We start from the raw sequence: 27,659 nt of genomic DNA, 5'->3' as shown, positions 1-27,659 counted from the left end.
ACCATCTGTTGTTATTGTTATTGTTGTCCTCAAGTCATCTCCAACTCATGGCAATCTCTTGTATAACAGAATGAAGTGTTGCCTGGTCCTAAGCCATCTTCATGATTGTTGACATGTTTGAGTCCATTGTTTTGGCCGTTATGTCATTCTATCTCATTGAGTGTTTCCTTTGTTTTTTTGACCCTCTGCTTTTGCTAACCATGATGTCCTTTTCTAGTGATTAGTCTTTCTGGTGATGTGTTCAAAGTATGCAAGTCTAAGGCTTTCCATCCTCGCTTCTGAGGAGCATTATGGTTGTGTTTCTTCTATGGCTAATTTGTTGGTTCTTCTGGCAGTCCATGGCATATTCAGTATTCTTTGCCAGCACCACCGATCAATTCTTCTGTTTCCCACCTTTCACATGTATATCAGGTGCTTGAAAAGACCATGACTTGGGTCAGGTGCATCACAGTCATCAAAGATCATCTGTAATTACATTTTATTTCTCAGACATGATTGGTCTCCATGCTCTGAAAGTCATTCTAGTACTGTGCTGGTAGCTTTCTCAGAAAACCTGAGGCCTGCTCTTAGAATGTACTCTGTACGGTAGAGGGGGCTCTCAAATGGACAAAGAATTATAGCTCATGCCTTTGTCTTTATCTAGTTACGATGAGACATTGATAAACATGTGAGGACTTTGTAGTTGAATACCTGAGTACGTACACAGTAAGAGCTTAGAAAGTCACAGAAAAGGGAAGAAATTGGTGGGTTGAAACAGCCTAGAGGAGGTTCAGAGACCATCACAGGGAGGCAAAAGCCTTAGGGGAAGCTTAAAGAGGAGTAGGACTCTAAATAGAGGAGACGGAAGGAAAGAAGGTTTTAGGCTGTGAGGGGAATAATTTGAGTATAAACTTGGTAATATCAGAAAAGTTTATGGTCCTTTTTTCTTTTTGAATTATTAATGGTTTAAAAATTGCTGCTGGTATTAGAAGCACTTGGTTGCAAGTGACAGAATCTTAGCTTAGACCTTGGCTTAAGCAAAAAAGTAATTTATTGACCCGTGTAATTGAAATATATAAGTGAAACTTCAGGTGGGCTTGGATCGAGGTACTCAAATGACATCTTCAAGAATCTCATCCTGTACTGTCCTCCAGCTTTGCTGACTTCGTTCTCAGGCAAACTCTCCCCATATGGGAACAAAGATTGCTGCCAGCAACTCCAGCTTCTCTTTCACCAGTTGAGTGAGCCCAGCCAAAAGAGAGCTGATTTTTCTCATTAATGCCGCCTAAACCCAGGCTGCCTGCTTGGCGAGGGGAGTGAGCACCCTTGTTATGCCCTTGTGAACCACCTGGGTCACATGCCCATTCCTGGAGGTGGGGAAGTGGTCAGGGCTGTCAGTCACAGCTGAACCACATGAACTGAGGGGGGCCACTGGTTTCCCAGAGGAGGATCACAAGGGTATTATCAAAAGAAGGGCTAGAGCAACAGATGTCCTAGTTGAGTCAAAGCCCATTTCCTTTCCTTAGCCTTGACGTTGACATTGTGACTGTGTTTGCTGTTTGCCCTTCATCTTGTTCTAGAAGTCTTAATAGTGGGCTGCTTCTATTTTTATTATTTTATTGCTAATTAATCTGTCAACAGGGTGTCCAGCAGATGCTAATTAAGCTCTAAGGTCCCATCTTAGGGCTGTTCTCCCCTTGGCCATAGTGCTCCTGAAGACAGGAGCAGGAGGCCTGCCCTCTGGACTGATGCCTCAGATCACACTGAGGGATATATTGATCTTTAGAGACACAGTAGAAAAATGCAGTGTTCTTTAACCCAGTGTGATTTATTATGGTTGATATGAAAGCAGAGGGGGCAGGCTGCTTTACTGATCACAGCTTGTACTTTATAAGGAGCCTTGGTGGCACAGTGGTTAAGAGCTCAGCTGCTAATCGAAAGATTGGTGGTTGAATCTACCACCTGCTCCTTTGAAACCCTGTGGGGCAGTTCTACTCTGTCCTGTAGGGTTTCTATGAGTCATACTTGACAGCAAGGGGTTTGGTTTTGGTTTTCGTGCTTTATAATAACTTTTGTAGTCTTCCTCTTTAATTTCTTCTAAACTGTTATGAACAAGTATTACTGCAATAGATTACATGTATTCATGTTCTTTTTAAATTCCAACTTGTCTTTAGATTGGTTGTTCCAGTCTTCTGATCCAGATGCAGTATTCTTGGCAGGTGATTAGTCAGCCTCTGTGTGATTCATACCTGCACTAAATTAAGCAGAAAAAGAAGTGATCTTTCAAAAATGTTACAGCAGACTAAGGAGAGTGGGATGTACTCTGTAATCAGATGAAAACCATGTTGCCTGCTTTAAAATTGTTTCTTGAAATAGCTTCTTCTTGGTTTATCTTTCCCTTTTGGTATACTCTTTTCTTCATGACCTCATTCCCTTAACTTCATTTCTGTCTATCATTCATTCCAAATTGGGTAAAGCACCTTTACTAAATTTCCAGAAGTTGTTTATTCAACAGAGATTTACCGAGGTATTCACTCCGTGCGAGACAGTAGGCATGCAGTTTTTTTTTTTTGCTCTTGAGGAACTCATGGTCCAGACAGGACAAGCAAATAGACAATTAAAACACATTTTGAAAAATGAAACTGTAGAGATAGGCATGGGTGTCAGGCAGGGCTTCCCAGACAGGTGACATCTTAGCCGGATCTTGAAGGAGATGGCTGAGGGGACTTTTTTTTTTTTTTTTTCTTTTTAAAGCGAAGGGTGCCATAGGTGTAAAGGTATGGATAATGAGAGATACTGTCACTTTCTAGGAACAGAAGTAATTCTGAAGGATGCAGCATCACGGGGGTAAAAAACCAAACCCACTGCTGTCGACCCTATAGGACAATGTAGAACTGCCCCATAGGGTTTTCAAGGCTGTGATCTTTACAGAAACAGACTGCCACATCTTTCTGCCGTGGAGCGGCTGGTAGGTTTGAACCATCAACCTTTCAGTTAGCAGCAAAGTGCTTGATCACTGTACCACCAGAGATCCTTATTACGTGGGCAGTGGGGCTTAAAGGGAGCCCTGGTGGTACAGTGATTAAGAGCTCAGCTGCTGACCAAAAAAGGTCGGCAATTCGACCCCACCAGCCACTCCTTGAAAAGCCTATGAGTCAGTTCTGCTGTGCCCCATAGGGTTGTTATGAGTCGGAATCAACTCGACAGCAGTGTTGTTGGTTTTTGGTTTTGGAGCTTAAAGATGGAGAGGCAGACACAGGCCAGTTTAGGACTTGCCTCGTTGGTGATGCGGAAACCCTTGTGGCATAGTAGTTAAGAGCTATGGCTGCTAACCAAAATGTTGGCAGCTGGAATCCACCAGGCGTTCCTTGGAAACCCACTGGGACAGTTCTGCCCTGACCTATAGGGTCACTATGAGTCAGAATCGACTCGATGGCAGAGCGTTTGTTTTTTTTTTTTTTTTTTTTTGGTGATGCTAAGGAATTTGGGTTCATCCTGAAGAAAATGGGGACCATCAAAGAATTTTAAGTAAACCAGAAACCCGTTGCCATGGAGTTGATTTCAACTCGTAGCAACCCTAAAGGACAAAGTAGAACTGTCCCATAGGGTTTCCAAGGCTGTACATCTTTATGGAAGCAGATTGCCACATCTTTCTCCCGGAGAGTGGCTGGAGGGTTCAAACTGCCAACCTTTTCGGTTAGCAGCCAAGCGTTTTAACCACAGTGCCATCAGGGCTCCTGATTTTAAGCAAAGGAGTGATAGAATCGAACTGTGTTTTAGGATAATTGCTCTGGAAGTAATGTGGAAGATAAATTGCAGGTGGAAAACTATGAGTTGTAGTAGGCAAAGATTCCACATTGAGTGCAATGCTTCAGAATCAGCAGGCTTTGAATTTTGATATTTAGAATTGTACAGTGGCCTGAAAGCAAGGTACCTTTGCTTTTGGAAACTAGCCTTATCTATTGCTGATTTATTGTTTGACTTTGGGCAAGTCTCTTTATTTTAAAATTGTCCTTATTATATAGTATTTAAAGTAAATAACTTACCACAAAGTAACTTCAAAACCACTGAGAGCCTAGCATTTAAAATAAGCTGTTATTATCCTAAGCCAGCAGTTCTCGAAGTGTAGTCTTGGGACTTCTGGTGGTGCCCAAAACCTTTTCCAGTGATTCTGAAGGTCAGAACTATTTTTATTATAATATTAAGACATTATTTGCCTTTTTACTTTGATTCTCTCATGAGAGTACAGTGGAGTTTTCCAGAGACCTACTTGGCATGTGACATTGCAGCTGACTGCAGAACAGACAAATATTCCACGTGTCTTCTGTTAAATCAGACATTAAAGAGATTTGAAACAAACAAGCAAAAAAAGTTTCTGTCTTATAATTTTTGTTAATATAGTTATTTTTCATAAAAATATTTATGGTAACCTGTAATGGGTTTATTTTTTTATTTTTTAAAATTTTTATTGTGCTTTAAGTGAAAGTTTACAGACCAAGTCAGTCTCTCAGACAAAAACTTATATACACCTTGCTGTATACTCCTATTCTCTCTCTAATGAGACAGCACACTCCTACCCTTCACTCTCTATTTTCCTGTCCGTTCGGCCAGCTCCTGATCCCCTCTGCCCTCTCATCTCCTTTCCAGACAGGAGCTGCCCACATAGTCTCGTGTCTACTTGATCCCAGAAGCGCACTCTTTGCCAGTATCATTTTCTATCCCATAGTCCAGTCCAATCCCTGTCTGAAGAGTTGGCTTTGGGAATGGTTCCTGTCTTGGGCTAACAGAAGGTCTGGGGACCATGACCTCTGGGGTCCTTCTAGTCTCAGTCAGACCATTAAGCCTGGTCTTTTTTACGAGAATTTGAGGTCTGCCTCTCACTGCTCTTCTGCTCCCTCAGGGGTTCTCTATTGTGTTTCCTGTCAGGGCAGTCATTGGCTGTAGCCAGGCACCATCTAGTTCTGGTCTCAGGCTGATGTAGTCTCTGGTTTATGTGGTCCTTTCTATCTCTTGGGTTCCTAATTACCTTGTGTCTTTGGTGTTCTTCATTCTCCTTTGGTCCAGGTGGGTTGAGACCAATTGATGCATCTTGGATGTCTGCTTACTAACAGTTAAGACCCCAGACGCCACTCTCTAAAGTGGAATGCAGAATGTTTTCCTAATAGATTTTATCATGCCAGTTGACTTAGACGTCCCCTGCAACCATGGTCCCCAAACCCCCACCCCTGCTACACTAGCCTTCAAAGTGTTCAGTTTTTTCAGGAAACTTCTTTGCTTTTGGTTTAGTCCAGTTGTGCTGACCTCTCCTGTATTGTGTGTCTTTCCCTTCACCTAAAATAGTTCTTATCTACTAATTAGTGAAAACCCCTCTCCCTCCCTCCCTGCTTGCATAACCATCAAAGAATATTTTCTTCTCTGTTTAAACTATTTTTCACGTTCTTATAATAGTGGTCTCATACAATATTTGTCCTTTTGCAACTGACTAATTTCACTCAGCGTAATGCCTTCCAGATTCTACTACGTTATGAAATGTTTCATGGATTTGTCATTGTTCTTTATTGATATGTAGTATTCCATTGTGTGACTATACCATAATTTATTTATCCATTCATCCATTGATGGGCACCATGGTTGCTTCCATCTTTTTGCTGTTGTAAACAGTGCTGCAATGAACATGGTGTGTAATGGGTTTATTTTTAAATGAGTATTTTTAAAATTTTTTAAATATTTTAATACAGAAATATCAATAGACATAATCCATTTTAGAAAACTCTTAGGAATCTTCTAGTAATTTTTAAGTGTGGAAAGCTTCTGAGACAAAAATTTTGAGAACTGCTGCTCTGAGAATTTAGCAAGAAAGATGTGTTACCTCTATCATGCAGATACAAAGATAAGCTACCATCTTCTCTCACCATTCTTGCTCGGTTATAATCCAGGCTCCACACTGCAACAGGAGTGTTTTTTAAAATGTGAAACATTATATGACACCAACTGAACATGGTAAAAAATCCAAACTTCTTCCAATAAAAAAATAGCATGTATAAAATCCAAACCCGCTGCCATCGAGTCGATTCCAACTCATAGTGACCCTATAGGACAGAGTAGAACTGCCCCATAAGGTTTCCAAGGCTGTAAATCTTCACAGAAGCAGATTGCCACGTTTTTCTCTGTGGAGTGGCTGGTGGGTTCAAACTGCTTACCTTTTGGTTAGCAGCCAAGCGCTTTAACGTTTTTCTCTGTGGAGTGGCTGGTGGGTTCAAACTGCTTACCTTTTGGTTAGCAGCCAAGCGCTTTAACCAGTGTGCTACTAGGGCTCCCTAAATATGCTGGCCCTGTCCACTTCTGTGAGTTCCATGATACGATTGTGTATCATGTAAGTATTGCTACAAAAATGTTGTATAACAAATCATTCCAAAATTTTCTGATGAAAATTGCAAACTGCTCCTGCTTTTGTATGGCTCATGAGCTGAGAACGATTTGATCATTTTTATTTTTTTTACATTTTTTTGAGAATAATTTTTATTGTGCTTTAAGTGAACGTTTACAAATCAAGTCAGTCTCTCACACAAAAACCCATATACACCTTGCTACACACTCCCAATTACTCTCCCCCTAATGAGACAGTCCGCTCTCTCCCTGTACTCTCTCTTTTCATGTCCTTTTTGCCAGCTTCTAACCCCCTCCACCCTCTCATCTCCCCTCCAGGCAGGAGATGCCCAACATAGTCTCAAGTGTCCACCTGATCCAAGAAGCTCACTCCTCACTGGCATCCCTCTCTAACCCATTGTCCAGTCCAATCCGTGTCTGAAGAGTTGGCTTCGGGAATGGTTCCTGTCCTGGGCCAACAGAAGGTCTGGGGGCCATGACCACCGGGGTCCTTTTAGTCTCAGTCAGACCATTAAGTCTGGTCTTATGAGAATTTGGGGTCTGCATCCCACTGCTCTCCTGCCCCCTCAGGGGTTCTCTGTTGTGTCAGGGCAGTCATCGGTTGTAGCGGGCTACATTTTTTTAATTGTGGTAAATATATAGGTAAAAAACATTTGCCACTTCAACAATCTTCACATGTACGGTTTAGCGTAAGAATGGTTTTACATTTTTAAATGGTTAAAAAAATTAAAAGAAGAATTATATTTCATAACACGTGAAGATTATATGAAATTCAATATTAGTGTCCCTAAATCAATTTTTATATGAACACTGTCATGCCTATTCATTTATGTATTGCCTATGTCTGATTTTGGAGCCGTGCCGGCACAGTGGTTAAGAGCTTGGCTGCTAACCAAAAGGGTGGTAGATGGAATCCACCAGCCACTCCTTGGAAACCCTATGGGGCAGTTCTACTCTGTCCTGTATGGTCGCTTTGAGTTGGAACAGCAACGAGTTCAACAGGTTAGATTAGAGGGCTGATTTAGCTTTACAATAGCAGAGCTGAATAATTGCGGCATAAATCATGTGGCCTGCAAAGCCTAAGATGTTTACTGCTTGGCCCTTTACAGAATAAGTTTGCCAGCCCTTGGCCTAAAATGGCAATTTCTCATTCTCAGAGGTGTGTGGGTCAGCTGGGCTTAGCTGATCTAGGCTGGACTTGATTGGCTCTGCTCCCCATGTTTCTAATCTTCCTGGGAGCAGTGGATCCACCTGGACATGTTCTTAAAGCAAAGATAAAGGCACAAAACATCAGGTGAATACTTGCAAGCCTTCCTGAGGTCTAGGCTGAAAACGGTGCAGTTACCTTCTCCTTTTTCTTCCTTGAACAAATCAAGCTTCTTCCTGCCTTAGGACATTTGTGCTCGCCGTTCCTCAGCCTGGAGAGCACTGCCCCAGATCATCATGTCACTGTTGTATGCTGTCGAGTCAATTCTGACTCATAGTGACTGTACGTGACAGAGTAGGACTGCCCCATAGGGTTTCCTAGGCTGTAATCTTTCTTGGCGCAAATTGTCCCATGTTTTTGCCATTTCAGCAATCTTCACATGTACAGTTTAGTGTAAGAATGGTTTTTACATTTTTAAATGGTTAAAAAAATTAAAAGAAGAATAATATTTCATAACACATTTAACCATTGCACCACAGGACTCCTTAACATGTCACTAGCTTCTACTGTAGGCTCAGCTCGGTAACACCTTCCCAGATGGGCCTTCCCTACCACCCAACCTAAAGCAGGCTCTCCCGTCAGCTCACTCCTTAGCACATTACCCTGTTTTTAAATACTTAGTGTCAGTCTGAGATTGTGTGCACACATGTTTTCTTAATGTCTTATCTCGCTCCATGAAAATATAAGCTCTGTGGGAACAGGGGCTACTCTGTCTCATTCACCACTGTATCCCCAGCCACTAGAACCGAGGCTAGCACGTAGAAGTCAGTTGAGCACAGGAATACCTTTTCCTGGTATCTGAAACGTGTTCTCATGTCACTTTGATGATGTGGAAAAGTCACTTGTGGTGAACGGTTTCTAAATTAACTGTAACAGAAAGTATGTGGGCTAAGTTGGTATTTCAGAGTGTTTTAATTTTTGCAACAGTAAAGTAAAATAGTGATTTCATTCTTTTTGCCTTTGCTCTGTAATGAAAGTCTAGTTATAGATGAGATAAAGCATCAGCTCATAATTAAAGCTGTCCAGCTGTTGCATTAATCTTCCATTGATTTCCCATCTCACTCAGTAAAAAGCACAACCCTTAGTGTGGACCACAAGGCCCATGTCATCGAGGCCTGGATTCTTTGCTGACCTGCCTTCTCCTCTCCCCTTGCACATTCTGCAAACCTCCAGGCATGGGCTCTTGGCTCTGCATGGAATGCTTCTCACCAAGATACCTGTGTGGCTTGTTCCTTACTGTCTTCACATCTTTGCTCAAATACTACCTTCTTAGTGAGGCCTTCCTACCCTACGTAAAATTGCAACTCCCTGGCACCTTCTACCCCAAGACATCTCCCCCCGCCTTCCCTCCCTTATTTTCTCCATTGCACTAGTCACCATCTGAGATACTATGTATTTTACTTATTAAGATCCTGTTTTTCTCTGCATACTAAAATATAAGCTCCATGAGGTCGGGGATGTTTGTATCCTCAACACCTAGAACAGTGCCTGGCACACAGTAGGTGCTCAGTAGCTATGTGGCGAATGAATGAATTCCTTGGAACTGCTGCAGCTGATAGTGCATCCTCCCTGGAAGTATTAGAGGCCAGATAACCATCTGTGAAGGTCACTCATCAAGGAGTTTCTACTCCAAATGGAAATTTGAAAGATAGAGTTCCTTTCAACTCTGATTCTATGACTGTTGGTTATGTGGGTATGATGGAGAGAGAAGGCTGGCTTCTAGGGACTGCCAGTTCCTAGTAGTCTAGCCCGATTATCCAGTTTGTCTTCCTTCTTATATAGCATTTTCCATTTTTGTACCTTTCCTCAATTTGGTTCCTGCTTTGTACTACTGAGAATCTGTCCAGGGTTATTATGCTAAATGAAAAGGCTGAGTATCTAATCAGCATGAACTGTGTTTGACTTAATGATTTAATGTGGTGCCACATACGTTTTTCCTTCTTAACTGTATATATATACAGCTTTTACAAGTATGAGATTACTATTCAACTTTTGTTAGACTGAGCATGTGACTTTCTTTTTAATGGAACCTTTTTTTGACTGTTAAGCTTATTTAGAAATAACTTGCAGAACCAGTATAACAAGAAAGTATCTTGTTCCTATTTTGTTTAATTAGAAAATAAAATTATATAATCAGTGACTATTATAAGAAACCAAACCAAACCTGTTGCTGTCGCATCAGTTCCAACATATAGTGACCCTATAGGACAGAGTAGAACTGCCCCATGGGGTTTCCAAGGAGCACCTGGTGGAATCGAACTGCCGAGCTTTTGGTTAGCAGCTGTAGCTCCTAACCACTACTCCACCAGGGTTTCCAAGACTCAGTGTATTTCCAAGACTATTAGAGATTACAGAAAAACTACGTACTACTTCTTAGTAGTACATACCTACATATACATGCCTACATTTAGCGTGTGTGTGTGTATTTCTGAAAACTTCACTTGGGGGAAATTTTTAGAAATTCATTTCTAATATAAAAGAGTTGATGATGATTCCAGATTGATTACACAAGTTGTAAAGATAGGTGACATTTTAGAGATTAGCTACCAGAAACTCAAGCCAGATTCAGAAGAGAACATGGAATGAGGGATATCATTATTGATATCACATGGATCTTGGCTGAAAGCAGAGGATACCAGAAAAATGTTTACCTGTGTTTTATTGACTACCCAAAGGCATTTGACTGTGTGGATCATAACAGATTGTGGATAGCATTGTGAAGAATGGGAATTCCAGAACACTTAACAGTGCTCATGAGGAACCTGTATGTAGACTAAGAGGCAGTCATTCGAGCAGAACAAAGAGATATTATGTGGTTTAAAATCAGAAAAGGTGTGCATCAGGGTTGTATCCTTTTACCATATTTATTCATTTGTCTGTATGCTGAGCAAATAATCCTAGAAGCTGGACTGTATAAAGAGGAACGCAGCATTAGGATGGGCGGAAGACTCATTGACAACCTGCTATATGCAGATAACACAACCTTGCTTGTTGCAAGTGAAAGGGACCTGAAGTACTTACTGACGAAGATCAAAGACTATAGCCTTCAGTATGAATTGCACCTCAACATAAAGAAAACAAAAATCCTCACAACTGGACCGATAAGCAGCATCATGATAAACGGAGAAAATACTGAAGTTGTCAAGAATTTCATCCTATCTGGATTCACAATCAATGCCCATGGAAGCAGCAGTGGAGAAGTCAAACGATATATTGCATTGGGGAAATCTGCTGCAAAAGACCTCTTTAAAATCTTAAAATGCAAAGATGTTACTCTGAGGACTAAAGTGCACCTGACCCAAACTGTGATGACCTCATATCATGGGAAAGCTGGGCAATGAAAAAGGAAGACCAAATTGATGCATTTGAATTATGGTGTTGGCAAAGGATATTGAACGTACCATGGACTGACAGAAGAACTAACGAATCTGTCTTGGAAGAAGTGCAGCCAGAATGTTACTTAGAAGCCAATGACGGCGAGACTTTGTCTCACTTACTTTGGCTGTGTTAGGAGGGACCAGTCCCTAGAGAAGGGCATCGTGTTTGGTAGAGTAAGAGGTTCAGCAAAAAAGAGGGAGACCCTCAACAAAATCAAACAATGAGCTCAAACACAGCAACTATTGGGAGGATGGCACAGGTCGGGGCAATGTTTCGATCTGTTGTATATAGGGTCAGTATGAGTCAGAGCCGACTCAGTGGCACCTAACAACAACAACAACGTAAGCCTCAGGTTTGCTAGAGTGGTGGGGAAAAACAAAACAAAACAAACCCCGTTGCCATGGAGTCGATTCTGACTCATAGTGACCCTATGGGACAGACTAGAACTGCCCCGTAGGGTTTCCAAGGAGTGGCTGGTGGATTCGAACTGCTAACCTTTTGGTTAGTAGCCATAGCTCTTAACCATGGCACCTGCTAGGGCTCGAAAAGGAGGAGATATTATTAAACTGTCTTCTCCTTCCATCCTTCTTTAATTCACCAAGTATTTGTTGAATGCCTGTGAAATGCCAGAGACTGTGATGATGATTCAAAGATAAGAGACATAGTCAGCCTTTGCCCTCAGAAGCTTGTGGATTAGTGACGGCGGTAGACATACAGATGACCTATTGCAGGTTAGTAAGGTAAAAGCTGCAATGGGCTAGAGATACAGGAATCATGGTGAGCATAAAGGAATGGGATGGACTGAGAGCTAGACAGCCCTAGGATTATCAGGGGTCCTTGATCTTTTTTGTATTATTGTCCCTGTGACAGTTTGATGAAGTCTATGGATCCCTTCTCTTAAGATGCATAGGATTACAAAGGAAAGCTATTATGGTAAAATAAAATAATCAAAATTCTAAAAATCAAATATTCAGTATGGTAATATGCTTTTTTATTAACACAGATAACAAAACCTAGTGTGGAAAGGTGTCTAATACCTGTCCTGATTTGTAAGTAGTGAAGGGTATATATTTCAAGGTATCTGCAACAGTAGTATTTGCTATGAAATTATCTGTGATTTCTTTTGATAGTAGAGTTACAGGCACTACTAATATTACTGAGATGGACGAAATAATAAATTTCACTCAGAGGTAAGTGAAAATAAAAACAGCTTTTTTCCCATTCAAGTCCGCAAACCCCCTGAATTCTATCATGGATTTTGGGGAGAAGTCCACAGACTCCAGGTTGAGAACCCTTGGTGAGTCTTAGGTTCCTCAACTTTAGTGTAAGGTTTGGGTATTGGTCTTCTATATCTCAGATTCTGGGGCTAGATTTGTGTCGCCATTGTTGACAGTTGTCACTCTCTTACTTAGCTTAAAATACCTGAGTTATCGGCATCTTTGAGGATTTTAGGAATGAGACTGAGATTGGAGTGAATGCATGAAGGTCTGTTTTTCAGACTTGGTCCAACGACATTCATTGCCTGCTGGGCTAAAATGATTCTGGGAGTTTGGGGATGAGTTAGTTGATGTCTAGGGAGCAGAGTCATCTGCCGAGCCATGATTCCTTTGCTTGTAAAGCTTGTTACGGTGTCCTTCGTCCTGGACTGGTTCCGTTGGCTTATAGAGGAACTGTATAATATTGTTTATAAACAGAGACATTAGGTTTATTAATTTCTCCTTGTAATTTTAAATTTGTTTCACATTTAAAAAGCAAACTGAATAAGGCCAGTGATGCTTTTTACAGAAATATTTTTTTTTCTAGAAAGATGGTAACAAATTATACTTCTACCAGCAGTGTATCGAAAAGCCTACTTTGTACACTGCTGCTGATTAAACAATTGTGTACCAATCTGTAGAATTGTATTTTATTTTAGTAATTGGCGCTTCTTTAATTATTGGTGAGTTTTGCCATGTTTTCATTAACCGTTTGTGTTTCTTCTATGAATTGTTGTGCCTTCAGCCCATTTTCCTATTTAGATATGATTATTTTCCTCATTGATTTATGTTAGATCTTTACTAAATCATCTCTTTGGCGTAACACTTTTATGAAAGTGTTAATATTGGTTTGTTTTTTAAGTTTATTTTATTTTTTATGCATAGGGATGAGCTTTTAAAATGTTTCTACCCTGTAGCCGTTACATGGATGTTAACATTATAATTTGTTAAGTAATTAAACTACATATGCTTTATGAATTTTCTATGTGTTACTTTTCAAAATTCAAAACTAGGATTTGAACATTAGTCTTTGTAGTTCATATAATGCTACTGCCTCACAGTGATCAGATTCACCTCCGTGGCTTCCATCCCAGCTCCTTTTCACATGATCCTTAAACCCTCTTTTTAAAAAAACACCTTTTGGAGGGCTGGGTTGCGTGGTATTTCTCCAGTTCTGTATATTTCTACTTCTAGAAATTTGCCCTAAGAAAATAAATACTGAGAGATGCATCTCTCTGCATCTGTGTTTAAGAATTTCATGGAGGCATTTATCATGAAGAAATAGGAATGACCTCACAAAAAAAAAGGGGAATGGTAAATCATTAATGCTATGTCTGTAGCATAGACAAGGAGCCCAGGTGGCATGAACGGTTAAGTGCTTGGTTGTTAACTGAAAGGTTGGGTGTGCGAACGCACGCAGTCAGCTGCACCTTGAGAGAAAGACCTAGTGATCTGCTGCTGTAAAGATTATAGCCATGATAATAACCCAGCGGGGGCAGTTTTGCTCTGTAACACGTGGGGTCGCCGTGAGTCAGAATCAACTTGATGGCACCCAACAACATAGCATAGACCATGATGCCAGTAAAAAATTTACATTGGAGGTGTTTATAACGTGTGACAATGCTCATGATATGCTAAGTGGAAAAAGATATCAGGATACAAAACCGAGAATACAATGCTTCTTTTGTTTAAAGTGTGTGTATATCTGTATAAGTATATAAACAGAGAACAAAAGTTGGAAGGAAATACAGCAAACTGTTCATAATGTTTTTTTCCGGGTGGTGGGATTATGGGTAGTTTTGTTTTCTTTATGCATATCTTTATGTTCCTAATTTTCTAAAATGAGCACCTGTTACCTTTATAAGTCATGAAAAAAAACTAGTTGTTAAAAGTGTTAGGTAAATCATTTGAGAAATTTAATGGTTTCATGCATTTGTTCTTTTAAAATGCCAGTGCATATCGGAAGCATCTTTGTTTAGATTTTGTTTGAATTTCGTTGTATTCTTGTGTGTTAGAGAGGGGTACGGTTATTATCCTTATTTTAAGGATGAGAAAATTGAGGATTTGTCTTATGCATAATGATCCAATTGCAGAGGTGGAAGTGGAGCCCAAGTCTCCTGGCTCTGGTTTCATGTTGTTTCCACTGTTACCATACCACATTTAGAAAGTAACTGGATTAGAAGGTAGGAGTCACTGATGCATCATAGGAGACTAGTGATTGTGTTGAAGTCCAGAAATGGCACCTGTTCATCATTCTTATGCCATTTATAATTCTGTGCACCTGACTTGTTAAGTTCAAGTTACATAAAGACCTATACACATTGTAAGAGGGTTAGAAGTTCTTAAGGATAGAATTCATTATAAAATCAATGCAATCTTAGTTGAATGGTGTATAACATTAGCAATTTAGAGTTATGTTCTTCAAAGAAGGGTTTATAATTGAGGTGGTGGAATTAATCTACAAAAATTGCCTTTCGTCTTTGGTCTTATATTGTAGAAATCACCTTGTACCTTTCATAGAATTTAACTGCTCAGGCACACTGGCCTTGTTTGTCACCAGCTGCTTTTGCCTTCTTGCCAAAGAATCTCAAGTCTGTGCCTATTGAGGACTTAAAATGTGGTCAGTTAGACTGATGGACTGAGTTTTTTGTTGTATTTAATTTTAATTCATTTACATTTAAATAGCTACATATGTCTATTGGGTACGACACTATTGGGTGTCACACTGAACCCTGAAGGTCTAAGCTCGTGGGTAGAGCGACTGCTTGCCAGAAGATTATAGCAAGGATTTAAAAACTGACCGCAGAGTAGGACAGTGGGCTTCAGGCCCTTCCTATAGAATTTTGTGATTCTTTAAACTCTGAACAGTACAACAAGCAAAACTAGATAGACCCAGAAAGTCTGGTTGTGTATGTTTTGAAGATATCTTTGGTAGTTTTTTTTTTTTTTTTTTTCCACTCCTTTTAGCCAAGTTGGGTTGCCAGAAGGTGTTTTTTCTTCCTTTTAGGTAATACACCTTTCATACAGTGTACTGTCAAATTCTTGTCTGCCTTTTAATACCATTTTCTTCTTTATTATATCTCTTGCTCCCCAAGTGGCGAACAAATTTTTTCTTTTCTTCAACTCTTATATTTCCTTAACGTCTCAGCGTTTTATCCTAGGAAAAGTCTATAGCGATTAACCCTACCCTGGATCGCTCCTTTTTTCTGACAGTGTTGTTATTTTAATCTTTACTTTTTAGAAGTACTCCTAAGCCATCTCATGCAAATAAATGATTAGTCCTTAACAGGGATGTCAGTTCTTTGAGGGCAGAGCTCTGGTTTCTATTTTGTGCTTCTTAAAAATCTACTTAAAAAATATGTTATGTGTCTAACACTGTAAAGGATTCAAAGAAGGTAGAAACAGTCTAGAAACGTGCCCTTGAGCTCAACTAGTGTTTGAATACTTAGTGATTATGCATCTGGGTTTGGATCATTTCCTTTAATTTATGTGAAGCGGGGGAGTCACCCCAGTTTTAATAACCACTCAGTTCCTAACATGGTCAGTTATTTTTTTTATTTGTTGAGTACTGCTTTCTCGTGCTGATCACACGGCGTTTTGCACTGGGAAAGTCAGTGCTCTTAATTAGATGTGGTTAGAAAATGCTGCTGGTGATGAGCAGATTTGACTTCCTGATTGGTATCAAAGGAGATGATGGAGGGTTAGCAGGAAAGATAGAGCTTAGAACATTTTTATATCTTGATCTCTCTTTTAGTGTCTTTTAATGCAAAACAAATTTTATTTTCAGAAACCATGAACTGTTTGTAAGCTAGGAACACTATACATTTCTGATGTGATCATCAGTGTATGAAAAGGTCTGTCAGTGTTAGAGTTCTTCCTTGAAGCTGAAGTGCCTCAAGAACTAAGTTTTACAGGGCAGTCCATGGACTGCCAGAAGAATGAACAAATCAGTCTTAGAAGAAATAAAACCAGAGTGCTCCTTTAAAGTGAGGATGGCGAGACTTCAGCTCACTTATTTTGGACACATCATCAGAAAAGACCAGTCATTAGAAAAGGACATCACAATGGGTAAAGTAAAGGGCCATTGAAGGTGAGGGAAACACTCAATGAGATGGATTGACACAGTGGCCTCAACAATGGACTCAAACATACCAATGATGACGAAGATGTTGCTGGACCAGGCAACACTCTGTTCTGTTATACATTAGGTTACCGTGAGTTAGAGCTGACAACAGGCCACATTCCTGCTATGCTTAAAAATTGGTAATATTCAAGGGACATGTGCTTTTTAGTAAGAAATTTTATGCACTCTGTGCCTAGGCCTGTTATGATCTCTTTATAACTTTAGCATGTACCTTGACTATCATGGAATGGATCTGAAAGCAGAAAGTTCTGGAGAGAAACAATGGAGTGTTGGGCTGTTCCAGGATGTTTGCCGTGCAAAACCTGTAGCCTTATTTATTCATTCTGAGAATGTTTATTGATCTCGTGCCAGGCACAGTGCAAGGTTCTGGGAATAAAAACAAGAGATCAAGTCCCTGTTCTTGAGTTGCCCAAAAGGCATAGACAGACATTTAAGCAGGTAAATGATATTGCAGCATTCTAAGTGCTGTCTTTAGGAGACATGTGAGCAGTGTGCATATCAGCACTGTTATACAGCCCTGCCTGATTTGCACATCTCATTTACTCATCAGGCCAATCTTGTGAAAGAGGTGGTATTAATATCGTCGTTCCACAAAAGAAGAAATTAAAAATAGAGAAGTACCCTAGATTTATACTACTGATAAGTACCAAATTTAAACTCATGTTTTCTGATTATAAATCTTATGATCTTTCCTCTGTGTGCCAGATTTTTTCTTAAAAATTACCTTCCATTCTTTCCTTCACTGTGGAGCTCCTCTGATATACACGATTATGGCGGCTGCATCTCATTACTTACTATTCTGCCACAAGCACACATTTGATCCTGCACCGGGATCATAAAAGTCTTAAAAATGTGTCCCAGTTTCATAATCCTAAAAAGTTTTTTATCAGAAGATTTTAACATTTGTGGGTGCAAACCAGTTAAAGGACTACTAGACATTCGAAAAATGCTGATGAAAAAACAAAATTCTTATCTGACCTGTGTTCAGTTATAAACGTGCCAGGGAAACAGTTCTGGCTCATTGAATTAAGGGTAAACACACCAGTTTCAGAGTTGGTTGAATGACCACATTGATAAGTGTGTACTTGACAAAGCTAGCTCTGTGTAAATGTCAGAGGAGGCAGCCTGGTGAAGCTGAGAGAGACTAAGCTAAGCCAAACAGAAGCATAGGCCCTGGAGCTGATTCAAATCTTCACCGCACCACACAACAGCTACATGCTCTGAGGCCTCATTGTATAAAATGAGCCTTCCTGTTATCTGCCTCACAGTTTGTACCTTGTTATGGGGATTCAGTGCTGGGTAGAGCACCTGTTATGATGGTGCTTGGTGAAGGTGGTGTGCACGTGCCCCTTCCTTGGGGTCAACAAATTAAGACCGACTTTGGCTACCATTTTGTGGAAACCAACCAACAATTCATCTTGAGTACCTTGATTGCCATGATTATTAAAATGGAGTCTTAGAAGTGATAAACATTTTTAACTAGTATCTTCAGATGTTGTTTATAATCCTTTATTAATAATGCATTGTTAATATGCATTTCATAGCTCATTTAGTATTTTAATAAATAGTATCTTAGCTCATTGTATCTCTAAACTTCCCTAACAAAGTACTCTTGATAGCAGAGAAAAGTAAATACTCTGAGGAGACGCCTGAGGAAATAGTTCCAAGTTGGCAAGTAGGAAATCGTTTTGAAGTTCAACATTGTATTTGTAAAAATCACATGGATTTTTTGTTTTTCTCCATAACAATTTTGCATTTATGTTACTATAAATATAATGTTTTAAATGTCTTACCATTAAAAAAATGATGGTTTAGGAACGTATGCTTTGCTTACCCATGACTTCTAGTATGCTGAGCACACTCCTGGAACCCTTTATTCACCCACTTGACGTGGGCATCACTGTCCTACTACAGCAACACAACAAACCAATGAAATACATATTGTACCCAGTTTATTGCTGAGGAAATTGAGGCCTGAACGTTTGTGACCTGACCAAGGCTATACAGATACTAAGTAGGAGAACTGGGAAGTTCTCCCAGAAGGTGTCCCAAATTCCCAAATCCAGTTGCCTTTCCTTATGTCACTCCTTCCATAACCAGATAGTATTTAAGAAGATGGTGTATAACAAACTGTGCTGGCTATGAGTTGAATGTTAAATAGAAATGTATGCAGCTCTCTGTCCTCCATTTATAAATTGATTGCTTGAGGAAAAAAGGTAAGTAACAAAAAAAAACTAAATGATGCAAGGCAAAAAAAACGTCACAAGGCAGTGGGTAACTAATTTCCAAGTAAGTGATAGAGAGAAAAGTTATCCAGAGTTCTGAGAAGGGAGCAGGAGGGCTGGGCTGAAGAACATGGACAAGCTTTGTAGAAGGAATTTGATTTTACAGCAGTTAGTGTTTCTCCAACCTTTTCCTGAGGTCTTTTGTTTATTGCTGATGATGGTTGAAAATAATATCTGATAACAAATTTGAGTCTGTATTTGGCTTCTTTGTTCTTTTAGAAGGTGTTTGTATTTTTACAGCTTACCGCAGAATAAATTATTTGATAATTACCTCTGCAAATTTCTGATATTTTCCATTCTCGATAGTATAAAGACCATGATCTGACACTAACCCTTTGATGAATTTTATTTGATTTTACAAGGCACGCTAGCCAGTATTTTCAGAAGTAGGCCTTGAGATCCTTCTTCCCAGTCTGTCTTGTCTGGAAGCTCTGCTGAAACCTGTCCACTATGGGTGACCCTGCTGGTATTTGAAATACCAGTGGTATGGCTTCCAACATCACAGCAACACACAAACCACCATAGTATGACAAACTGACAGACATGTGGGGAACCTAGGAAAATTGAAAGTTATCAAAAATGAAATGTATACATAAAGATTAACATCTTAGGCATTAGTAAGTTGAAATGGACTGATACTGGCCATTTTAAATAGGACAATCATATGGCTTACTATGCGAGAAACAACAAATTGAAGAGAAATAATGTTACATTCACTGTCAAAAAGAACATTTCATGATCAATCCTGAAGTACAGTCCTGTCAGTGATAGGATAATATCTTTACATCCACAAGGAAGACCAGTTAATACAACTGTTATTCAAATTTACGCACCAACCATGCCAAAGATGAAGAAATTGAAGATTTTTACCAGTTTCTGTAGTCTGAATTGATCAAACATGCAATCAAGATGCATTGGTAATTACTGGTGATTGGAATGCAAAAGTTGGAAACAAAGAAGAAAGACTGGTACTTAGAAAATATGGCCTTGGTGATAGAAACGACACTGATATTGCATGATGGAATTTTGCAAGACCAACGACTTCTTCATTGCAAATACCTTTTTTCAACAACATCAACGGCCGCTATACACGTGGACCTCACCAGATGGAATACGCAGGAATCAAATTTTCTATGTCTGTGGAAAGAGACAGTGGAGAAGCTCAATATCATTATTTAGAGTAAGGCCAGGGGCCGACTGCAGAACAGACCATCAATTGCTCACATGCAAGCTCAAGTTGAAGCTAAAGAAACTTGGAACAAGTTTACGAGAGCCGAAATATGACCTTGAGTATATTCCGCCTGAATTTAGAGACCACCTCAAGAATAGATTTGGCACATTGAATACTAATGACCAAAGACCAGACAAGTTGTGGAATGTCATCACGTATATCATATTTGAAGAAAACAAGTGGTCATTAAAAAGACAGGAAAGAAAAGACGAAAATGAATGTCAGAAGAGACTCTGAACTTCCTCTTGAACATCGAGTAGCTAAAGCGAAAGGAAGAAATGATGAAGTAAAAAGGCTGAACAGAAGATTTCAAAGAGAAGTTTAAGAAGACAAAGTAAAGTATTATAATGAAATGTGCCAAGACCTGGAGTTAGAAAACCAAAAGAGAGGAACACAGTTGGCATTTCTCAAGCTGAAAGAACCAAAGAAAAAATTCAGGCCTCCTGTTGCAATACTAAAGGATACTATGGGGGGAAATATTGAATGACACAGGAAGCATCAAAAGAAGATGAAAGGAATACACAGAGTTACTGTACCAAAAATAATTGGTCAACATTCAGCCATTTCAGGAGGGTAGCACATGATCAAGAACCGATGGTCCTGAAGGAAGAAGTTCAAGCTACGCCGAAGACAGTGGCAAAAAATAAGCCTCCAGGAATTGACAGAGTACCAAATGAGATGTTTTGGCAAATGGATGCAGTGCTGGCAGCGCTCACTTTTTTATGCCAAGAAATTTGGAAGACAACCTCCTGGTTAACCGACCAGAAGAGATCCATATTTGTGCTCATTCCAAAGAAAGGTGATCCAACAGAATGTGGAAATTATCTAACAATATCATTACTATCACACACAAGTAAAATGTTGTGGAAGACCATTCAAAAGCTGTTGCAGCAGTATATCAACAGGGATCTCTCCGAAGTTCAAGCTGAATTCAGAAGAGGACGTGGAACAAGGGATATAATAGCTGAGATCAGATGGATCTCGGCTGAAAGCCAAGAATGCATGAAAGATGTTTACCTGTGTTTTATTGACTGCAGAGGTATTCGACAGTGTGGATCATGACAGATAATGAATAACATTGCAAAGAATAGGAATTTCAGAACACTTAATTGTGCTCATGAGGAAACTGTACATAGACCAAAAGGCAGTCGTTCGAACAGAACAAGAGGACACTGTGTGGTTTAAGGTCACGAAAGGTGTGCGTCAGGATTGTATCCTTTCACCATACTTATTCAATCTGTATGCTTAGCAAATAATCCAAGAATCTGGACTATATGAAGAACTACATCCTTCAGTGTGGATTGCACCTGAACATAAAGGAAACAAAAATCCCCGCCCCTGGACCGACCAAAAAGTGACATCATGATAAACGGAGAAAATATGTCAAGGATTTCATTTTACTTGGATCCACAATCAATGCCCATGGAAGCGGCAGTCAAGAAATCAAACCACGTATTGCACTGGACAGATCTGCAAAAGACCTCCTTTAAAGTGTTAACAAGCAAAGATGTCAGTTTGAGGACTAAGGTGCACCTGATCCAACCACCCATGGTGTTTTCAGTTGCCTCATATGCATGTGAAAGCTGGACAATGAATAAGGAAGACTGAACAAGAATTGACACCTTTGAATTATGGTGTTGGTGAAGAATATTGAATATACCATGGACTGCTAGAAGAGTGAACAAATCTGTCTTGGAAGAACTAGAGCCAGAATGCTCATTAGAAGCAAGGATGGCAGGATTTTGTTTGACATACTTTGGACACGTTATCAGGAGAGACCAGTCCTTGAAGAAGGACATCATGCTTGGTAAAGTAGAAGGTTAGCAAAGAGGAGGATGACCCTCAACGAGATGAATTGACACAATGGCTGCGACAGTGGACTCAAGCATAACAGCGATTATGAAGATGGCACAGGACCAAACAGTGTTTCCTTCTGTTGTATGTAGGGGTCGCTGTAAGTTGGAACCAACTCAAAGCCACCTAACAACCACCACAGCATATACTGACATAATGGTTTATTATTTTTTTCTGTCAATACGGTCTTCTGCTCTTTTTCTCATATAGCACATTACTCAAATAAAAAGGAGCTTGGCAAGATTTCCATACTAAGGCCTAGTTAATGGTTGGAATTAAGCAGAAAACGGAAATAGTTGTGATGGAAGAGAATCAAGTTCCAGTGGTGATGAGTCCAGACCAGGGAGAAAAGACCCAGAGGAATCCTGAAGACAGGAAGAAATACCATGGCCTCGTGGAGTTGGCATGTAGGCACAGGGAGGAAACCTGGCCAGCAGCCGCACAATTCTGCAACTCTTGTAGTCATATAATTTTAGGTCTGGAAGGATTTCAGGATGATTTGGTCAGACCCCTTCATTGTACAAATGAAGAAACTAATAGGTCTCACATAAAAATGGCAGAGCTGGCCTGAAAACCTACGTCTCCCGACTCATAACCTAGCAGTCCTACCACTTCTGCTGAGATCTAAGTTTGTAGAGCTCTATACTAGTAGGAATGTTCCTAAATGGGTAGGAAAAGAACGCTTTGCTGTTGTTACTGTTTTTGCTGATACACAGGAGTGTTTTGGAGATGGTGAGATTAACTTATCTGTTGAAGGAAGACAGGTTATATCAACATATAACATGTCAGTGTTTCTCACCTGCTTGTGAAGTGTGCTGTCTCTGATGCTCTCTCCCCATCTGGTTAACCCCACCAGCCAAGAACGACTTTATTGAGCTTCTTTCCTTTTTATTTTGTTGTTGTTGATTATATACAGAGAATCAGACATACGCCAATTCAACCATTTCTACATGTATAATTCAGTGACATTGATTACGTTCTTTGAGTTGTGCAACCATTTTCACTCATTTTCTGAGTTACTCTTCCCCATTAACATAAACTCACTGCTCCCTACATTGCCTGTCTAATCTTTTGAATTGCTGTGGTCGCTTAGATCCTGTATACATAGTTCTTAAAAGAGCATAATGCTTAAGGTAGACATTTTTTACTCGGTATGCTAGACTATTGTTTGGTTTTAAGAAGACTTTAGGGAAAATTTTTATTTAAAGTTTAAATACTGTTTCAGGGCAGTAGTTTCAGGGGTTCATCCAGCCTTCATAGCTCTAGAAAGTCTGGATTCCACGAGAATGTGAAGTTCTGTTCTTTCCCCCTTTTCATCAGGATTCTTCTATAGAGTTTTTTATCAAAATGTTCAGTGATGGTAGCCTAGCACAGTCCAGTTCTTCTGGCCCCATGGCAGAGGTGGCAGTTGTTCATGGAGGCACTTAGCCACATATTCCATATCCTCTTCCAGTTCCTTTCTCTCCTTCTTCCTCTGTTGCTCCAGGCAAATAGAGACCAATTGTTCTACTTTAGATGGCCACCTGCAACCTTTTAAGACCTCAGGCGCTACACCATGAGCTAGGAGGTAGAACAGAAGTGCTAAACAAGTTTTTAGGCTAATGAACTGGGATGTCCCATGAAACTATGACCTTAAGCCTCCAGACCAAGGACCCAAACAACCTGAGCTTTTTGGTTGTTCATAAGCAGCCTCAGCAGCTCCTCTATTGTTGTTGTTGTTGTTGGTCGTTTTTAAAAATATATCACACTACTTTTGCCAATTCAACTTTTTATAGATATGCAACTTATTGACAGCAGTTATAGTAATTGGCTATACAACCCTACCCTTATTCAATGTGATTTTTCTATCACCATTAATCCCCTCTTTCCCTCCTCCTCCCACCCCTGTTACCCACCAATAAACTTTGGTCTCTATACACTTGTCTTTCCTTGTCTTTTTGTATAAGTGAGGTCATGTAATATTTGTCCTTTTGTGATAGACTTAATTCACTCAGCATGATGTCTTTGAGCTTCATTCGTATTGTAGTATGTATCAAGACACCATTTCTCCTACTGGCTAAGTAGTATTCAATTGTGTGTATGTTCCACATTTTATCTGTTCATTTGTTGATGGGCATTTAGGTTGTTTCCACTTTTTAGCTAGTGTGAATAGTGCTGTAATGAACACTGGTGTATGTTGTAGATTGAATTATGTCCCTCCCCAAAATGTGTATCAACTTGACTAGGCCATAATTCCCAGTATTGTGTGGCTGTCCAGCATTTTGTGATCTGATGTGACTATGTGTTGTAAATCCTAGCTTCTACGATATTAATGAGCTAGAATTAGAGGCAGTTACGTTAATGACTCACAGTTCAATCTACAGGATTAGTTTATACCTTGAGTTAATCTCTTTTAGATATAAAAGAGATAATTGGGTAGAGAGGAGAGGGGTGCCTCATGCCGCCAAGAGAGAAGTGCTAGGAATGGAGTATGTCATTTGGACTCTGGGGTCCTTGTGCTGAGAAGCTCCTGGACCTGGGGAAGATCGATGACAAGGGTCTTCCTTCAGAACCAATAGAGAGAACTGACACCCTGAATTAGGACTCCTGGCCTCCTAGACTCTGAGAGAATAAATTTCTCTTTGTTAAAGCCATCCATTTGTGGTATTTCTATTATAACAGCACGAGATAACTAGGACAGTGTACAAGTCTCTGTTTGAGCCTGCTTTCAAGTTTTTTGGGTATATACCTACGAGTGGAATTGCTGGGTCATATGTTAGTTCTATTTTTAGTTTTCTGAGGAATGACCACACTGTTTTCCACAGGGCTGAACCGTTTTGCATTCCCACCGGCAATGGATAAGGATTACAATTTTCCCACATCCTCACCAACATTTGTTATTTTCTTTTTTATCTTAGTCATCCTACTAAGCTTATTTTCTGTATTCTTCTTTACAAAAATAGTGGGTATACTGGTTGTCCTTTTGCAGAGTACACAAAGATCCTGATGGAGAGTCACCGTTTGTATGTACTCAATAAAGTGTTGTTGCGTGCTGTCGAGTTGATTTTTGACTCATAGCGACTCCATGTGGCAGAGTATAACTGCCCCAGTAGGTGTTCTAGGCTGCAGTCTTTATAGGAGCAGATCAACAGGTCTCTATCCCATGGAACAGCCGGGTGTTTTTGAACCACCAACCTTTTGGTTAGCAGCCAAGCACTTAAACCATTATGCCACCATGACTCCTTCAGTAAATTGATACAGTTGTATGATTGATTTAAAATTATTTGAAATTGATAATATTCTATATTTAGCAAACAGATGGCACTTTATAGCTATGTGGCTGTCATTGGGTTTTATGCCATGTGCGATAGCAAAGGTAGAGCTCATTCCCTCTATTCCAGGAGTTTACAGTCTCGTTAGAAAGGCTAGTTGTATGCACATATAACTTCAAATTTGCCATAACTAAAATGGAATCCTTGGATCTGAGCCATCTCTCACCCCCACTATCCCTGTTCCTGTTATATCTTTAAATGACCCCACCATCCATTTGGTTGTTCATACTAAAAACTGATAAGCTAGCAATCATCCTCGGCTTTCTTCCTCTCCTTCACTCCCTATCCAGTGTGGTAGCATGTCCCCTTAACACATCCCTGTTCTCCACCTGAACTGCTAACAGACTCCTGTTTAACCTTTAAGACTCTGTTCAAACATTGCTTCTTATGGTAAGTCTTTCCGGTACTTCTCAGAAGGGAGAGGTGCTCTTTCTTCAGTGCAGCTATACCTGGCAGTAATTTATTTAAAAGTAATTGGTATGGTTCCTTGAAGCCAAAGAACTTAGCTTACTGCCCTTTGTAAACCCAGTACTGGGTACATTATACCCTCAGTGAATGTTTTTAAATAAATACATTGATTGAGATAATAATTAGTTTAATTTGTAGTATTTATGAACTACCCCAGTGAAGTCAGATGGCAAAAGGTAGACAGAGACAGACCATGAAGGGTCTGAATGCTATGAAAAGAAATGAGGATGTGTAGCTGGGCACATGGGTCCGTACGGCTACCCCCACCCTCCAGTCATGTAGCCATGTGACCAGGTCTGGCCAGTGAAAACAAGTGGTAGGTATACTTTCCAAGAAGTCTCTGTGAAGGAGGCATGTCTTTCCCTTTTTCTCCTTTTTGCTGGCTGGGATGCAAATCAAGTGACTGGAACTCCCACAGCCATCTGTATGTAGTGGGACCACGTCCTAGGGTGGCGTGATAGGAAGGTGGAAAAAGCCTGGGTGCTTGACACAAAGGAAGGTGTTCCAGGAAGAAGGGCAGAATGAACGAACACAGTTAAAGGTCAGGTTGAAGAGGATGAACTGGCAAAGGAGACTGAAAAGGAACTACCAGGGTGAAGGAAAAGTGGGTGAGTGTTTCAAGAAGGAAACCAAGAAATAAATTCTTTAAAGAGGGAGGAATTGGGCATCTACTATGAATTGAGTAAGGTGGAGATTGAGAAAGTATCATTGGATTTGACATCATTGAGGCCTTGATAAGGCCATTGAAGTGGTGAGGGCAGAAGTGATATTGGAGTGGGCTCGAGGGTAAATGGGAGAGTAGGAGATGACTTAAAAGATATTTGACCTTGAAAAAACCCCCCAAAAAACCCAAACCCGTTGCAGTCGAGTCGATTCCAATTCATAGTGATGCTATAGGACAGAGTAGTACTTCCCCATAGTGTTTCCAAAGAGTGGCTGGTGGATTTGAACTGCCAACCTTTTGATTGGCAGCCGAATGCTTAACCACTGCACCACCAGGGCTCCTTTGAAAGGGGTAGAGAATTGGGAAAAGGGGTCTGACTGGAAGCACATGGAATGAAGGGAAGGTTTTCCCAAGATACTAGAAGGTGTTTGTATACTGACGGGAATAATCCTATTTGAGAGGGAAAGAGAAAAGAAGCAAGGACTTGAGAAGCTGAGAGGTGAGGAGATCCAGAGCAAATGGATGCTTGCAAGGAAAAGGGGCACTTCCTCTGTGGTAAAAGGAGTGAAGAAGAATTTGGCATAGGTGTGTGGGCAGGTTTATAGAGATGGGATGCAGACATGAGGGAGCTCCTATCTAATTTTCTCCTGAAATGGTTAGCAGGTTTATAAGCTGAGACCTCATAGGTTTTATCCCCCAGATCTTGTCAGCCTCTTACGTTTCAGTTCATGTTTCCATATGCTGTGAGAAGAGTCTTTCGCAAACATTGGACAGATTGTGCAGCTGCCTTAAAGCCCTTCAGAGCCTCTGATTCCCCATGGATTGTTTCACAGTCTGAGCCCAGCTTCCCTTGCAAGCCTCTTTTGTCCCCAGTTATCTACCTGTGCTCTAGCCATGACCAGCTATGCCATTGCCCCCAAATAATTTGTATCGGCTGCTTTTTAATCATTTGAACATGCTTTTCCTGTGGCTGGCCTGGCCGTTTTCTCCCTACCTGGTGAGCTTCTGCTCATTCTGCAGTATCCAATTCAGATATCGTCACATCCTCTTAAGCATCTTTGATTCCCCCACCCTTCCCCAGCACAAGTGTTCTTTTAGGCTGCCAAGGGCAGGAGCTGTTGCTTGTTTATCTGGCTCTAGCACAGTGTCTGGTGTATGGCAGGCACTAAGTGAACAAATGAATTTCGATTGCTGTATCTGTTCCTTTAGCAATTCCTAATGAAATTAAAATGAAAGTTATACACTCTTGATTTTTGATGCAAGAAAACATTGTTTCTTCTTTTTTTTTTAATAGGTGGTTCTGGAATGGAGCCGGGATCAATACCACGTTTTGTTTGATTCCTATAGAGACAATATTGCTGGAAAGTCCTTTCAGAATCGGTGAGAAAAAAATATTTTGGAGAGTATCTGTTATTTGGATTTAAATGATGACTCATGAAACCACCCCTGTTAAAATACAACCATTGAAGGGCTCTTTCCAAATTGTAGGTATCGT

The 27,659-nt window shown here is 40.2% G+C and overlaps 1 protein-coding gene across 2 annotated transcripts in view; it reads left to right on the top strand.

Moving 5' to 3' along the window:
- GNPTAB (N-acetylglucosamine-1-phosphate transferase subunits alpha and beta) overlaps positions 1-27,659 on the top strand; it is a 113,969-nt gene that overhangs the window by 7,112 nt on the left and 79,198 nt on the right. For both annotated transcript variants that reach the window (XM_049884183.1, XM_049884180.1), the window contains exon 2: positions 27,459-27,544. In XM_049884183.1, the coding sequence (XP_049740140.1) occupies positions 27,459-27,544 (86 nt within the window). The remainder of the gene's footprint in view (positions 1-27,458; positions 27,545-27,659) is intronic.

Source organism: Elephas maximus, chromosome 4 (genome assembly GCF_024166365.1).
Source record: "Elephas maximus indicus isolate mEleMax1 chromosome 4, mEleMax1 primary haplotype, whole genome shotgun sequence".
Taxonomy (NCBI): Eukaryota; Metazoa; Chordata; class Mammalia; order Proboscidea; family Elephantidae; genus Elephas; species Elephas maximus.
The sequence above is the reverse complement of the archived record's forward strand: the minus strand, read 5'-3'. Positions and strand labels throughout refer to the sequence as shown.